General features: G+C 37.7%; 1 protein-coding gene across 1 annotated transcript in view; it reads left to right on the forward strand.

Annotated features, from left to right (window-relative positions):
- The window catches only part of LOC117337448 (leucine-rich repeat and coiled-coil domain-containing protein 1-like), a 98,282-nt gene that overhangs the window by 37,711 nt on the left and 45,327 nt on the right, over positions 1 to 15,244 (forward strand). Inside the window, exons 6-8 of the mRNA XM_033898436.1 lie at positions 6,098 to 6,197; positions 10,046 to 10,164; positions 10,479 to 10,613. Coding sequence (XP_033754327.1) covers positions 6,098 to 6,197; positions 10,046 to 10,164; positions 10,479 to 10,613 — 354 coding nt within the window. The remainder of the gene's footprint in view (positions 1 to 6,097; positions 6,198 to 10,045; positions 10,165 to 10,478; positions 10,614 to 15,244) is intronic.

The following is a 15,244-nucleotide window of genomic DNA, read 5'->3' on the forward strand; positions in this document are numbered from 1 at the left end:
CCAACAACATTGGCCTTTAGGTTACTGGCCCACCCATAGGGTTTTAGTCCCCAACAACATTGGCCTTTAGGTTACTGGCCCAGCCATAGGGTCTTAGTCTAACACAACATTGGTCTTTAGGTTACTGGCCCACCCATAGGGTCTTAGTCCCCAACAACATTGGCCTTTATGTTACTGGTCCACCCATAGGGTCTTAGTCTACCACAACATTGGCCTATAGGTTACTGGCCCACCCATAGGGTCTTAGTCCCCAACAACATTGGCCTTTAGGTTACTGGCCCACCCATAGGGTCTTAGTCCCCAACAACATTGGCCTTTAGGTTACTGGCCACCCATAAGATCTTAGTCTAACACAACTTTGGCCTTTAGATTACTGGCCCACCCATAGGGTCTTAGTCCCCAACAACATTGGCCTTTCGGTTACTGGCCCACCCATAGGGTCTTAGTCTACCACAACATTGGCCTTTAGGTTACTGGCCCACCCATAGGGTCTTAGTCTACCACAACTTTGGCCTTTAGATTACTGGCCCACCCATAGGGTCTTAATCCCCAACAACATTGGCCTTTAGGTTACTGGCCCACCCATAGGGTCTTAGTCCCCAACAACATTGGCCTTTCGGTTACTGGCCCACCCATAGGGTCTTAGTCCCCAACAACATTGGCCTTTAGGTAACTGGCCCACCCATAGGGTCTTAGTCTACCACAACTTTGGCCTTTAGGTTACTGGCCACCCATAGGGTCTTAGTCCCCAACAACATTGGCCTTTAGGTTACTGGCCCACCCATAGGGTCTTAGTCCCCAACAACATTGGCCTTTAGGTTACTGGCCACCCATAGGGTCTTAGTCTACCACAACATTGGCCTTTAGGTTACTGGCCCACCCATAGGGTCTTAGTCCCCAACAACATTGGCCTTTAGGTTACTGGCCCACCCATAGGGTCTTAGTCCCCAACAACATTGGCCTTTAGGTTACTGGCCCACCCATAGGGTCTTAGTCCCCAACAACATTGGCCTATAGGTTACTGGCCCACCCATAGGGTCTTAGTCCCCAACAACATTGGCCTTTAGGTTACTGGCCCACCCATAGGGTCTTAGTCCCCAACAACATTGGCCTTTAGGTTACTGGCCACCCATAGGGTCTTAGTCTACAACAACATTGGCCTTTAGGTTACTGGCCCACCCATAGGGTCTTAGTCCCCAACAACATTGGCCTTTAGGTAACTGGCCCACCCATAGGGTCTTAGTCCCCAACAACATTGGCCTTTAGGTTACTGGCCCACCCATAGGGTCTTAGTCCCCAACAACATTGGCCTTTAGGTTACTGGCCACCCATATGGTCTTAGTCCCCAACAACATTGGCCTTTAGGTAACTGGCCCACCCATAGGGTCTTAGTCCCCAACAACATTGGCCTTTAGGTTACTGGCCCACCCATAGGGTCTTAGTCCCCAACAACATTGGCCTTCGGGATAAGGTACCTATCAGGGTGCCATGTTCAAAGTCATATAATATGATCATATAATAAAGTGTGCTTTGTAACTATATATATAATGCTGAATGTACAAGTGAGTCTGTCAGTGTTAGAAAGTGACCTTTGATAACATTAACTTGGCCCTGGTATGAAGTGTGAGTGAATGTTTTGTAAGCCCTTGCCTGTTGATTAGCCCATCCTTATACATACATAAAACAATTCAGTGGAAATGACAACTGATGTCACTTATTTGTCCTGCAATAAGCTGATTTGGCCCCCGGAGCTTATTGCCTGATGATTGTGGCAAGTTTATATATTTGACAGTTGAGGGGATTTCTATCGATTGTAAATTAGCCTGTAGGTACAGTACATCAAATTTAAGTTTAGAATGAGTGATCTTGTTTGACATATTTGAGAATTATTTGGTTGAGCGAGTTTTTTTCTCGTGAAAGTGCTAGAAACAAGATAAAAATCAGAATCCTATATACCCAAGTAGTTTGCTTTCAATTTAGATTATTTTCTGGGTGCCGATAACTGAACCATACCTTAAAGTAGAAATGAAGTTGAATAATTAAATTACTCAGCTTGGAAAATCCTGTTTAAATGTGCAACAAATCAGAAGGCTGCCCTAGGGGAGAAATGATGTAACCTTTTCTCTGGTGATCGCTACAGCTATCTGATCTTTCAGCTAGTACAGCAAATCAAATTCCGGCTACAAATCTTCTAATTTGTGTTAGATAGATATTTATTGTGGTGTTTAGATTAACACAGAGATCATGCTATCTTCCCGGTACCTGGTTATTTGTACATTAGATGGATAAAGGTCACAGAGTGGAGAACCTTGTACCAAGTTAACACTGTGGTCGATCACTCTCAGACAACCAGAGTCGGACAACCACTCTCGGACAACCACTCTCAGACAACCACTCTCGGACAACCACCCTCGGTCAACCACTCTCAGACAACCACTCTCAGACAACCACTCTCAGTCAACAACCACTCTCAGTCAACAACCACTCTCAGACAATCACTCTCAGACAACCACTCTCGGACAACCACCCTCGGTCAACCACTCTCAGACAACCACTCTCAGTCAATCACTCTCAGATAACCACTCTCAGACAACCACTCTCAGACAACCACCCTCGGTCAACCACCCTCAGACAACCACTCTCAGACAACCACTCTCAGACAACCACTCTCAGACAACCACTCTCGGATAACCACTCTCGGACAACCACTCTCCGGCAGTCACTCTCAGACAACCACTCTCAGACAACCACTCTCAGACAACCACCCTCGGTCAACCACCCTCGGTCAACCACTCTCAGACAACCACTCTCAGACAACCACTCTCTGACAACCACTCTCAGGCAGTCATTCTCGGACAACCACTTTCAGACAACCACTCTCAGACAACCACTCTCCGGCAGTCATTCTCAGACAACCACTCTCAGGCAGTCATTCTCGGACAACCACTCTCAGAAATCATTCTTGGCAACCACTCTCAGGCTCATTCTCAGACAACCACTCTCAGACAACCACTCTCGGACAACCACTCTCAGACAACCACTCTCAGACAACCACTCTCAGACAACCACTCTCAGACAACCACTCTCGGATAACCACTCTCGGACAACCACTCTCCGGCAGTCACTCTCAGACAACCACTCTCAGACAACCACTCTCAGACAACCACCCTCGGTCAACCACCCTCGGTCAACCACTCTCAGACAACCACTCTCAGACAACCACTCTCTGACAACCACTCTCAGGCAGTCATTCTCGGACAACCACTTTCAGACAACCACACTCAGACAACCACTCTCAGGCTCATTCTCAGACAACCACTCTCAGACAACCACTCTCAGACAACCACTCTCAGACAACCACTCTCAGACAACCACTCTCAGGCAGTCATTCTCGGACAACCACTCTCCAGCAGTCATTCCCAGACAACCACTTTCAGTCTGATCCTCAGACAACCACTCTCAGACAACCACTCTCAGGCAGTCATTCTCAGACAACTACTCTCAGGCTCATTCTCAGACAACCACTCTCAGACAACCACTCTCAGGCAGTCATTCTCAGACAACTACTCTCAGGCTCATTCTCAGACAACCACTCCCAGGCTCATTCTCAGACAACCACTCTCAGACAACCAGTCTTACCATTTCTAATTATTTCATAGTCTTAATACATGTATTAGGTATCATAGAATCACTGGAGATTTATACTGGAAATATATATTGGAGATTTATACAGAGATTCATACAGAGATTTATACTGGATATTTATACAGAGATTTATACAGAGATTTATACATGAATTTATACTGGAGATTTATACTGGATATTTATACTGGAGATCTATACAGAGATTTACACTGGAGATTTATACAGAGATTTATACTGGAGATCTATACAGAGATTTCTACAGATCTATACAGAGATTTATACTGGATATTTATACATAGATTTATACTGGAGATCTATATAGAGATTTCTACAGAGATTTATACTGGAGATTTATACAGAGATTTATACAGAGATTTATATTAGAGATTATACTGGAGATTTAAACAGAGAATTTTACAGATATTTATGATGGAAATTTATACAGAGATTTATACTGGAGATTTATACTCAAGATTTATACAGAGATTTATACTGCAGATCTATACAGAGATTTATACAAAGATTTATACTGGAGATTTATACAGAGATTGATACTTGAGATCTATACAGAGCTTTATACAGAGATTTATACAGAGATTTATATTGGAGATCTATACAGAGATTTATACTGGAGATCTATACAGAGATTTATACTGGAGATTTATACAAAGATTTATACTGGAGATTTATACAGAGATTTATACTGGAGATCTATACAGAGCTTTATACAGAGATTTATACTGGATATTTATACAGAGCTTTATAATGGATATTTATACAGAGATTTACACTGGAGATTTATACAGAGATTTATACTGGAGATCTATACAGAGCTTTATACTGGAGATTGATACTGGAGATATATACAGAGATTTATACTGGAGATTTATACAGAGATTTACACTGGAGATTTATACTGGAGATATTTATACAGAGATTTACACTGGAGATATATACAGAGATTTATACTGGAGATCTATACAGAGATTTATACTGGAGATCTATACAGAGCTTTACACTGGAGATTTATACAGAGATTTATACTGGATATTTATACAGAGATTTACACTGGAGATATATACAGAGATTTATACAGAGCTTTAAACTGGAGATCTATACAGAGCTTTACACTGGAGATTTATACAGAGATTTATAGAGCTTTATACTGGTGATCTATACAGAGATTTACACTGGAGATTTATACAGAGATTTATACTGGAGATCTATACAGAGCTTTACACTGGAGATTTATACAGAGATTTATACTGGATATTTATACAGAAATTTATACTGGAGATCTATACAGAGCTTTACACTGGATATTTATACAGAGATTTATACTTGAGATCTATACAGAGATTTATACTGGAGATTGATACTGGAGTCTGCAATACTTTAATTGGTCTGAATACTGCCTAATTATAGAAATACATCCTTATAAGGATGGCACGTTTATGTTAGCTTTAAAATGCCCCTGGAATTGAAGCAATTGTTTTAACCTTGGAATTTCAAGGATACCAATAATCTCAGTAAATTGGATTCTTTGCCTTTTGATGAGATGGGATTGCTTTTTTGTGTGAAATACACATTTTAACTGTCTATAGTAAAGTGGAAGTAATTAGCTTGAAGTCAATTTTAGGTTCTTGTGAATATTTCAGGAACCTAAGTTAATGGTAATTGAAGAACTGTAATGTAATTGTTGAGGTTAATTGTATCATTCATAGTCATCATTGTCTTTGTAATCGTGTATTGATTCCTCACATCTCAATAATGATACATTTAATTAGTCTTACACAGCAGAGGTTGATAATAGTCAACAACACTGAATGAAAAATAAAAATATAAAAATCTTTTATTTCTAAAATCTAAACAAAATATTTAATTAGTCTTACACAGCAGAGGTTAATAGCTAGTAGTCAACAACATCGCAGGAAAAAATAAAATTTAGAAATCTTTTATTTCTAAAATCAGAACAATACATTTAATTAGTCTTACACAGCAGTAACAAGTGGAAAGCTTAAAAATTCATTTAATTGATTTTCCTTAAGATTTAGGCCCTTTAAAACTTCTCTGTAACAAATTTTAGATACAATGGTTTATAATGGATCTGATGCAATGCCTTTGTTTATGTATATATAGTATACTTATGTGCAGAACAAAATAATTATATTCTTAATTAAGATTTAAATTGATTGATAAAGACAAGCAATGGTTTCTTATTTTATGCAGCACAACATGTATTAGGTCTAGTTAACATTAATAATGATAAATATGTATATCAATGTAAAACACTTGTACATTATCCAAACCTTGGCTGAATGTTGTTGTAACCTCTGGAGGCTGATTGATAAGATGTCTATTACAAATTGTAATGTTTATATATGCACAGATGTATAAATGTCATCTTCATTCTTGATGCAGAATACAATAAATGCTTTGCTTGTCTCCATAGCAACTGATGAAAGAGCTGGAAAATGAACGAGAGAGAAGATGGAAGTCCGAGCAGGCAAGCAAGAAACTTGTGGACCACATCAAGTCTCTTCAGACCAAAGGTTAATATTGTCTTAATTCTCAAGGCCTAAGTTTGATATTGTCTTAATTCTCAAGGCCTAAGTTTGATATTGTCTTAATTCTCAAGGCCTAAGTTTGATATTGTCTTAATTCTCAAGGCCTAAGTTTGATATTGTCTTAATTCTCAAGGCCTAAGTTTGATATTGTCTTAATTCTCAAGGCCTAAGTTTGATATTGTCTTAATGCTCAAGGCCTAAGTTTGATATTGTCTTAATGCTCAAGGCCTAAGTTTGATATTGTCTTAATTCTCAAGGCCTAAGTTTGATATTGTCTTAATTCTCAAGGCCTAAGTTTGATATTGTCTTAATTCTCAAGGCCTAAGTTTGATATTGTCTTAATTCTCAAGGCCTAAGTTTGATATTGTCTTAATTCTCAAGGCCTAAGTTTGATATTGTCTTAATTCTCAAGGCCTAAGTTTGATATTGTCTTAATGCTCAAGGCCTAAGTTTGATATTGTCTTAATTCTCAAGGCCTAAGTTTGATATTGTCTTAATTCTCAAGGCCTAAGTTTGATATTGTCTTAATTCTCAAGGCCTAAGTTTGATATTGTCTTAATTCTCAAGGCCTAAGTTTGATATTGTCTTAATTCTCTACAGACTTAAAGTTAATATTGTTTTAATTCTCTCCGCCTAAGGTTAATATTGTCTTAATTCTTTACAGACCTAAGGTTAATATTGTCTTAATGCTCAAGGCCTAAGTTTGATAAAGTCTTAATTCTCTACAGACCTAAGGTTAATATTGTCCTAATTCTCTACAGACCTAAGGTTAATATTGTCTTAATGCTCAAGGCCTAAGTTTGATATTGTCTTAATTCTCTACAGACCAAAGGTTAATATTGTCTAATTCTCTCAGCCTAAGATTAATATTGTCTTAATTCTCTAGACCTAAGGTTAATATTGTCTTAATTCTCTACAGACCTAAGGTTAATATTGTCTTAATTCTCTTGGCCTAAGTCTGATATTGTCTTAATTCTCTACAGACCAAAGGTTAATATTGTCTTAATTCTCTACAGACCAAAGGTTAATATTGTCTTAATTCTCTACAGACCTATGGTTAATATTGTCTTAATTCTCTACAGACCTAAGGTTAATATTGTCTTAATTCTCTACAGACCTAAGGTTAATATTGTCTTAATTCTCTAGAGACCTAAGTTTGATATTGTCTTAATTCTCTACAGACCTAAGGTTAATATTGTCTTAATTCTCTAGAGACCTAAGTTTGATATTGTCTTAATTCTCTACAGACCTAAGGTTAATATTGTCTTAATTCTCTACAGACCTAAGGTTAATATTGTCTTAATTCTCTACAGACCAAAGGTTAATATTGTCTTAATTCTCTTCAGACCTAAGGTTAATATTGTCTTAATTCTCTACAGACCTAAGGTTAATATTGTCCTAATTCTCTACAGACCTAAGGTTAATATTGTCCTAATTCTCTACAGACCTAAGGTTAATATTGTCTTAATTCTCTAGAGACCTAAGTTTGATATTGTCTTAATTCTCTACAGACCTAAGGTTAATATTGTCTTAATTCTCTAGAGACCTAAGTTTGATATTGTCTTAATTCTCTACAGACCAAAGGTTAATATTGTCTTAATTCTCTTCAGACCAAAGGTTAATATTGTCTTAATTCTCTACTGACCTAAGGTTAATATTGTCTTAATTCTCTAGAGACCTAAGTTTGATATTGTCTTAATTCTCTACAGACCAAAGGTTAATATTGTCTTAATTCTCTTCAGACCAAAGGTTAATATTGTCTTAATTCTCTACAGACCTAAGGTTAATATTGTCTTAATTCTCTACAGACCAAAGGTTAATATTGTCTTAATTCTCTTCAGATCAAAGTTTCATATTTTCTTAATTCTCTACAGACCTAGGTTTGATATTGTCTTAATTCTCTACTGACCTAAGGTTAATATTGTCTTAATTCTCTACAGACCTAAGTTTGATATTGTCTTAATTCTCTACAGACCAAAGTTTGATATTATTTCAATTCTCCAGACCTAAGGTTAATATCGTCTTAATTCTCTTCAGACCAAAGGTTCTTAATTCTCTACAGACTTAAGGTAATTAATAAATATTGTCTTAATTCTCTGCAGATCTAAGGTTATTATATTTTCTTAATTCTCTACAGACCAAAGGTTAATGTTGTCTTAATACTCTACAGACCTAAAATTGATATTGTCTTAATTCTCATCAGACCTCACTAAGATAAATTTTCTTCAGAAATTATCTTGCTACACTCTTATCCCTCCAGCGAAATCAGGTTGTTTATTTTGTGGCATTTTTTCAATGTCATCTCAACACGGATATGTCGTAATTGATTCCAAATTAATTCCTTTGATTTGGAACCAGGCCATGTGAAAGAGGAAACGGTAAATTGGTATCTTAATAGGCCTGGTGCTCCAGCTAAATGTACACTCTGCTGGGTAGGAAAAGGATGTTTGTTTGGCTAATGTGTACACACAGTCCTTCAATGTTTGTTATTGGTGATGATGTGTGATGGGTAGCCCTATTGGCCAACGGAATGGGGGACAAAATGGTCATCGCAGCTCTATTTGTTGTGTAAATCACGACATTCTGGGTGAGATTGTGACATAGTCAACAAAAAGAAAGTTCGTGTCAGAGCTAATGTAGATTTATCTTGACCATGAGTGACCAGAAGGGTCAATCCACGCTAATAGATTAGCGGTATTGCTTTCTGTGTCACGCTTGGCTTCCTATAGTATGAACGGATCTGATGAAAGGTACGGAGAGTTCAAAAGCCGGGGTCGGTATTGATGACCCCTCACTATAGATTAGCTACCAAACAATTGATTTTGACAAGAAAAAGAAACCAAATTTCTGAGTTTTTAGATTTGTAGCCTCATTACAGGAGCACGCACATGCAATCAGGATAGCTGATAAAAGTAATGTTACAGATGACACATGTATATGTTTGTGACGTTAATAGGATACAGATTTTTTCTCAGTTTGTCTGAGAATCTTTTTGTGCATAATTTAATATTCAATGTTGAGAGATATGAATATAAGCAATTAACGAAGCTTTGTTATCACAATGACAATATTGAGGCCTTTGATGTTAATGACAATATCATTTATATTTCCAAGTGAGAGTTAAATATTTATTGGTCAAGTTCAACTTTGTAGAAAAATAAATGTATGCTACATGCATACTTGTTTAATTATCAATCTGTGTGACTAAGGACATCATTGAAGTTGCAAATTTGTTGTTAAAAATGCCACTACAAAGTAAATGGTCATTTTAAAGTTTAAATATTACTACAATTAAAATGGTCATTATAAGTTAAAATGCATTACAAATCAAATGGTCATTAAAAGTTGTTAAAAAATGTCACTGCAAATCAAACTATCGTTAAAAGTGAAAATATCACTAAAATTTAAATGGTCATTAAAAGTTAAGATATCACTACAAATTAAACTGTCATTAAAAGTGAAAATATCACTAGAAATTAAATGGTCATTATAAGTTGAAATGTCATCACAAATTAAACTCATTAAAAGTGAAAATATCACTAGAAATTAAATGGTCATTAAAAATTAAAACATCACTACAAATTAAACTGTCATTAAAAGTGTAAATATCACTAGGAATTAAATGGTCATTACAAGATAAAACATCACTATAAAATGAATGGTCATCAAACTTTAAAATGTTGCTACACATTGAATGGTCCTTACAAGCTGAAGTCACTGCGTATGTGTATAATGGTCATTAAAAATAAAAAGGTCATTACAAATGAAAATATAAAAAATCATAACAATGAAAATGTGCTACTTAATTATACAATAACTTTATGTTTGTACAGCGAAGGACGGTGACCAGCTCAAGGACACGGCTATAGAGGCCACAACACGACTCAAGCAAGCCTTGACCAATGAAAGGGAAGCAAAACTAAGGCTGCAGGATGATCTTGATAGGGCAAAGGTCAGGTTTATTAATTATTTGAGATATTCATCAGTTGTTGCATGACCTCCCAGTAAGTTGAGTGGAGTTTTTTTCCATCTGTACATTTTCCATGTCCAGTTCATTAATATTTCGAATTACCCTGGTACATTATAATTCTTCGCTACTATAGTCAACAATATACATGTATATGAATATTGTTGATCATGAATCCTATAACCGGCTCAGATTTAAACTTTAAAAAAATAAAATGTGTTCATCAATCATAAAGCACTCTGACATATTGATCAATCGCTATGAAAACGTTTTTTTAATGAACACCACTTTTCTTTCAGATTCATCTACAGGAAGAGTCTAGACAGCTCTCAGTTGCCAAGGAAACGGAAGAAAGCTTGAAAAAGAGTCTCCGTAACTTAGAGGAAGTCACTGCCAAAATGGAACGCGAAAAACTGCAGCAACAGACACACGAGGTAATTAGTGGGATATCAGTTTCAAAGTACTGTATGTTTAAAAGCATCAACAAATTACCGTCAACAAAGTGTTTGTTGGTACCTTTAAATATTGATTCATAGTTTAAAAAATCATGTACATAGATAAGAATTAATTGAGAACACAAACATTTTTAAACAGATATTAATTGGATTAAGGAGGAAAAAATGTTTTGATAATTTGTGTTGACACCAATTTGAAGATGTGTTGTGATGTCACAGGTTCATTAGGGACTTCTGCTGTACTTAGTTTAGTGACAGGAGATACGGTAATGTGTCCGTCCAACACAACAGAGGCGGTAGTTTAGTGACAGGAGATACGGTAATGTGTTCGTCCAACACAACAGAGGCGGTAGGGGATAGTTAAAATCATAGCCTATAGGCTTGTGGCATATCAAATTATTGAGCTGGTTTGATGAATTCCATATGACATAGCCACTCATGTACGATCCTCTATATCTAAAATGGACAGTTCTGTAGGGAGATAGTTATAGCTATCTACAGAGGACAGTAGGGGGATAGTTATAACTATCTACAGAGGACAGTAGGGGGATAGTTATAACTATCTATAGAGGACAGTAGGGAGATAGTTATAACTATCTACAGAGGACAGTAGGGGGATAGTTATAACTATCTATAGAGGACAGTAGGGGGATAGTTATAACTATCTACAGAGGACAGTAGGGAGATAGTTATAACTATCTACAGAGGACAGTAGGGAGATAGTTATAACTATCTACAGAGGACAGTAGGGAGATAGTCATAACTATCTACAGAGGACAGTAGGGAGATAGTTATAACTATCTACAGAGGACAGTAGGGAGATAGTTATAACTATCTATAGAGGACAGTAGGGGGATAGTTATAACTATCTATAGAGGACAGTAGGGAGATAGTTATAACTATCTACAGAGGACAGTAGGGAGATAGTAATAACTATCTATAGAGGACAGTAGGGAGATAGTTATAACTATCTATAGAGGACAGTAGGGGGATAGTTATAACTATCTATAGAGGACAGTAGGGAGATAGTTATAACTATCTACAGAGGACAGTAGGGGGATAGTTATAACTATCTATAGAGGACAGTAGGGAGATAGTTATAACTATCTATAGAGGACAGTAGGGGGATAGTTATAACTATCTATAAAGGACAGTAGGGAGATAGTTATAACTATCTACAGAGGACAGTAGGGAGATAGTTATAACTATCTATAAAGGACAGTAGGGAGATAGTTATAACTATCTATAGAGGACAGTAGGGAGATAGTTATAACTATCTAAAGAGGACAGTAGGGAGATAGTTATAACTATCTATAGAGGACAGTAGGGAGATAGTTATAACTATCTACAGAGGACAGTAGGGAGATAGTTATAACTATCTATAGAGGACAGTAGGGAGATAGTTATAACTATCTACAGAGGACAGTAGGGAGATAGTTATAACTATCTACAGAGGACAGTAGGGAGATAGTTATAACTATCTATAAAGGACAGTAGGGAGATAGTTATAACTATCTATAGAGGACAGTAGGGAGATAGTTATAACTATCTACAGAGGACAGTAGGGAGATAGTTATAACTATCTATAGAGGACAGTAGGGGGATAGTTATAACTATCTATAGAGGACAGTAGGGAGATAGTTATAACTATCTACAGAGGACAGTAGGGGGATAGTTATAACTATCTACAGAGGACAGTAGGGGGATAGTTATAACTAACTACAGAGGACAGTAGGGAGATAGTTATAACTATCTACAGAGGACAGTAGGGAGATAGTTATAACTATCTATAGAGGACAGTAGGGAGATAGTTATAACTATCTACAGAGGACAGTAGGGGGATAGTTATAACTATCTACAGAGGACAGTAGGGAGATAGTTATAACTATCTACAGAGGACAGTAGGGGGATAGTTATAACTATCTATAGAGGACGGTTCTGTAGGGAGATAAGTTTTTGTATCTTAATCAAAATATCTTTAGTCAGGACTAATTTGTTGATGGCTGTACTGTGTACAAACCAGTGCTTGACAGATCTCCATACTTAAGGAATCCATTACCGGTATGAGACATCCCATGCTTTTGTCTGGCAACAGCTTGAGACGTTTGACGTCTTTTTCTTTGCCAACAGTTTGAGACACTGTTTCTTGTCTGCCCAGGGTCATTACTCACAAGTATTGGTAGATAATGTTTCATTGTCCTGCGATATCTTGTAATTGTAAATGGCTGTCGGTCAGTATGACTGATGACGTTATGCCGGCCAGTCCTGGTGTAAAGCCCTTAAGTAGATAATTAGTGTGAAGCGTCCCAGCTGTTACGTCAGGCTATGGGTACTGGTTCATAGATTAAGCTTAATCTTGGCTATGTAATCAGATTTCCTCTTGGAGAGACTTACTGCATTTGTCTGCGATTTTAATGTTGCCATTTACTAGCCGCAGCGTACTTTGTGGGAGAGAAACATATTTGAATAACGACCATTTCCTACATTTCCAGATTTCATAGCCATTAATTGTCTGGGATTCATACTCCTTAAATTGTCAGATCAGGAGATTGTGCAAATAAAATGACAGTTAATCATGGGCTGTCGATTAGGTCTGGAATTCCGTCATACTGCATGGAAATACCTGAAATTCTTTCATTAGAACTACACAGCAGTTATCACTAATACATATATAGATGGACCATGACATTCACAAATTAAACTGTAAACTGAATTGTTACTAAAAATTTAGCATTTCTAAAGAATTATTTTCAATTTTATTACCTTATATCTGGCTCAAAGGGCCATATTTCTTTTCCTTTAAATGACTTCCTCTTTAAAACCAAAAGGCCTATAATCATTTTTGGCTGGTTGGTTCCTGGGATGGATCCCCAAAATTTGCGAAAAAATAAATGACCTTGATCCATATGCAAAGACACAGAGGTAAACAACTTCTTATTTACTTAAAGGCATAGAATCATTAAAAGCATATGGTTGGTAGGTTCCTGGTGACACCCAAAAAAGTTTGTTAAAGTAAATCAGAACTTGACCAAGGATATATAAGTCATAGGTATCACATTTGTTTTTCTGATTATCTGAAAGGCAAAGAATCAATATAATGATTGAAGTAATATTTAAACATTGATGGGGCATCATTTCTTTGTTTGTAATGGATTAATGTCCTCACAGTAGCCAGGGTCATATGAGGATGTTTAAATTGTCAAGGACGGACACCAACAGCAAGGGTCATGTGGTGACAGTTAATCTGTCAAAGAGATACCAACAGCAAGAGTTATATGGGGACAGTTAAAGTGTCAAGGAGACACCAATATCCAGGGTCATATGGGAACAGTTAAATTGTCAAGGAGACACCCACAGCCAGGGTCATGTGGGGACAGTTAAATTGTCAAGGAGACACCAACAGCCAGGGTCATGTGGGGACAGTTAAATTGTCAATGAGACACCAACAGCCAGGGTCACATGGGGACAGTTAAATTTTCAAGGAGACACCAATAGCCAGGGTCATGTGGGGAAAGTTAAATTGTCAAGGAGACACCAACAGCCAGGGTCATGTGGGGACAGTTAAATTGTCAAGGAGACACCAATAGCCATGGTCATGTGGGGACAGTTAAATTGTCAAGGAGACACCAACAACCAGGGTCATGTGGTGACAGTGAAATTGTCAAGGAGACACCAATTAACAGCCAGGGTCATATGGGGACAGTTAAATTGTCAAGGCGACAACAATAGCCAGGGTCATATGGGGACAGTTAAATTGTCAAGGAGACAACAATATCCAGGGTCATGTGGGGACAGTTAAATTGTCAAGGAGACACCAACAGCCAGGGTCATGTGGGGACAGTTAAATTGTCAATGAGACACCAACAGCCAGGGTCACATGGGGACAGTTAAATTTTCAAGGAGACACCAACAGCCAGGGTCATGTGGGGAAAGTTAAATTGTCAAGGAGACACCAACAGCCAGGGTCATGTGGGGACAGTTAAATTGTCAAGGAGACACCAATAGCCATGGTCATGTGGGGACAGTTAAATTGTCAAGGAGACACCAACAACCAGGGTCATGTGGTGACAGTGAAATTGTCAAGGAGACACCAATTAACAGCCAGGGTCATATGGGGACAGTTAAATTGTCAAGGCGACAACAATAGCCAGGGTCATATGGGGACAGTTAAATTGTCAAGGAGACAACAATATCCAGGGTCATGTGGGGAAAGTTAAATTGTCAAGGAGACAACAATATCCAGAGTCATATGGGGAAAGTTAAATTGTCAAGGAGACACCAACAGCCAGAGTCATATGGGGAAAGTTAAATTGTCAAGGAGACACCAACAGCCAGGGTCATGTGGGGACAGTTAAATCGTCAAGGAGACACCAACAGCCAGGGTCAGGTGGGGACAGTGAAATTGTCAAGGAGACACCAGCAGCCAGGGTCATATGGGGACAGTTAAATTGTCAAGGAGACAACAGTATCCAGGGTCATATGGGGAAAGTTAAATTGTCAAGGAGACACCAACAGCCAGGGTCATGTGGTGACAGTGAAATTGTCAAGGAGACACCAACAGCCAGGGTCATGTGGTGACAGTTAAATTGTCAAGGAGACAACAATATCCA

This window comes from Pecten maximus, chromosome 11 (genome assembly GCF_902652985.1).
Source record: "Pecten maximus chromosome 11, xPecMax1.1, whole genome shotgun sequence".
NCBI classification, from domain to species: Eukaryota; Metazoa; Mollusca; class Bivalvia; order Pectinida; family Pectinidae; genus Pecten; species Pecten maximus.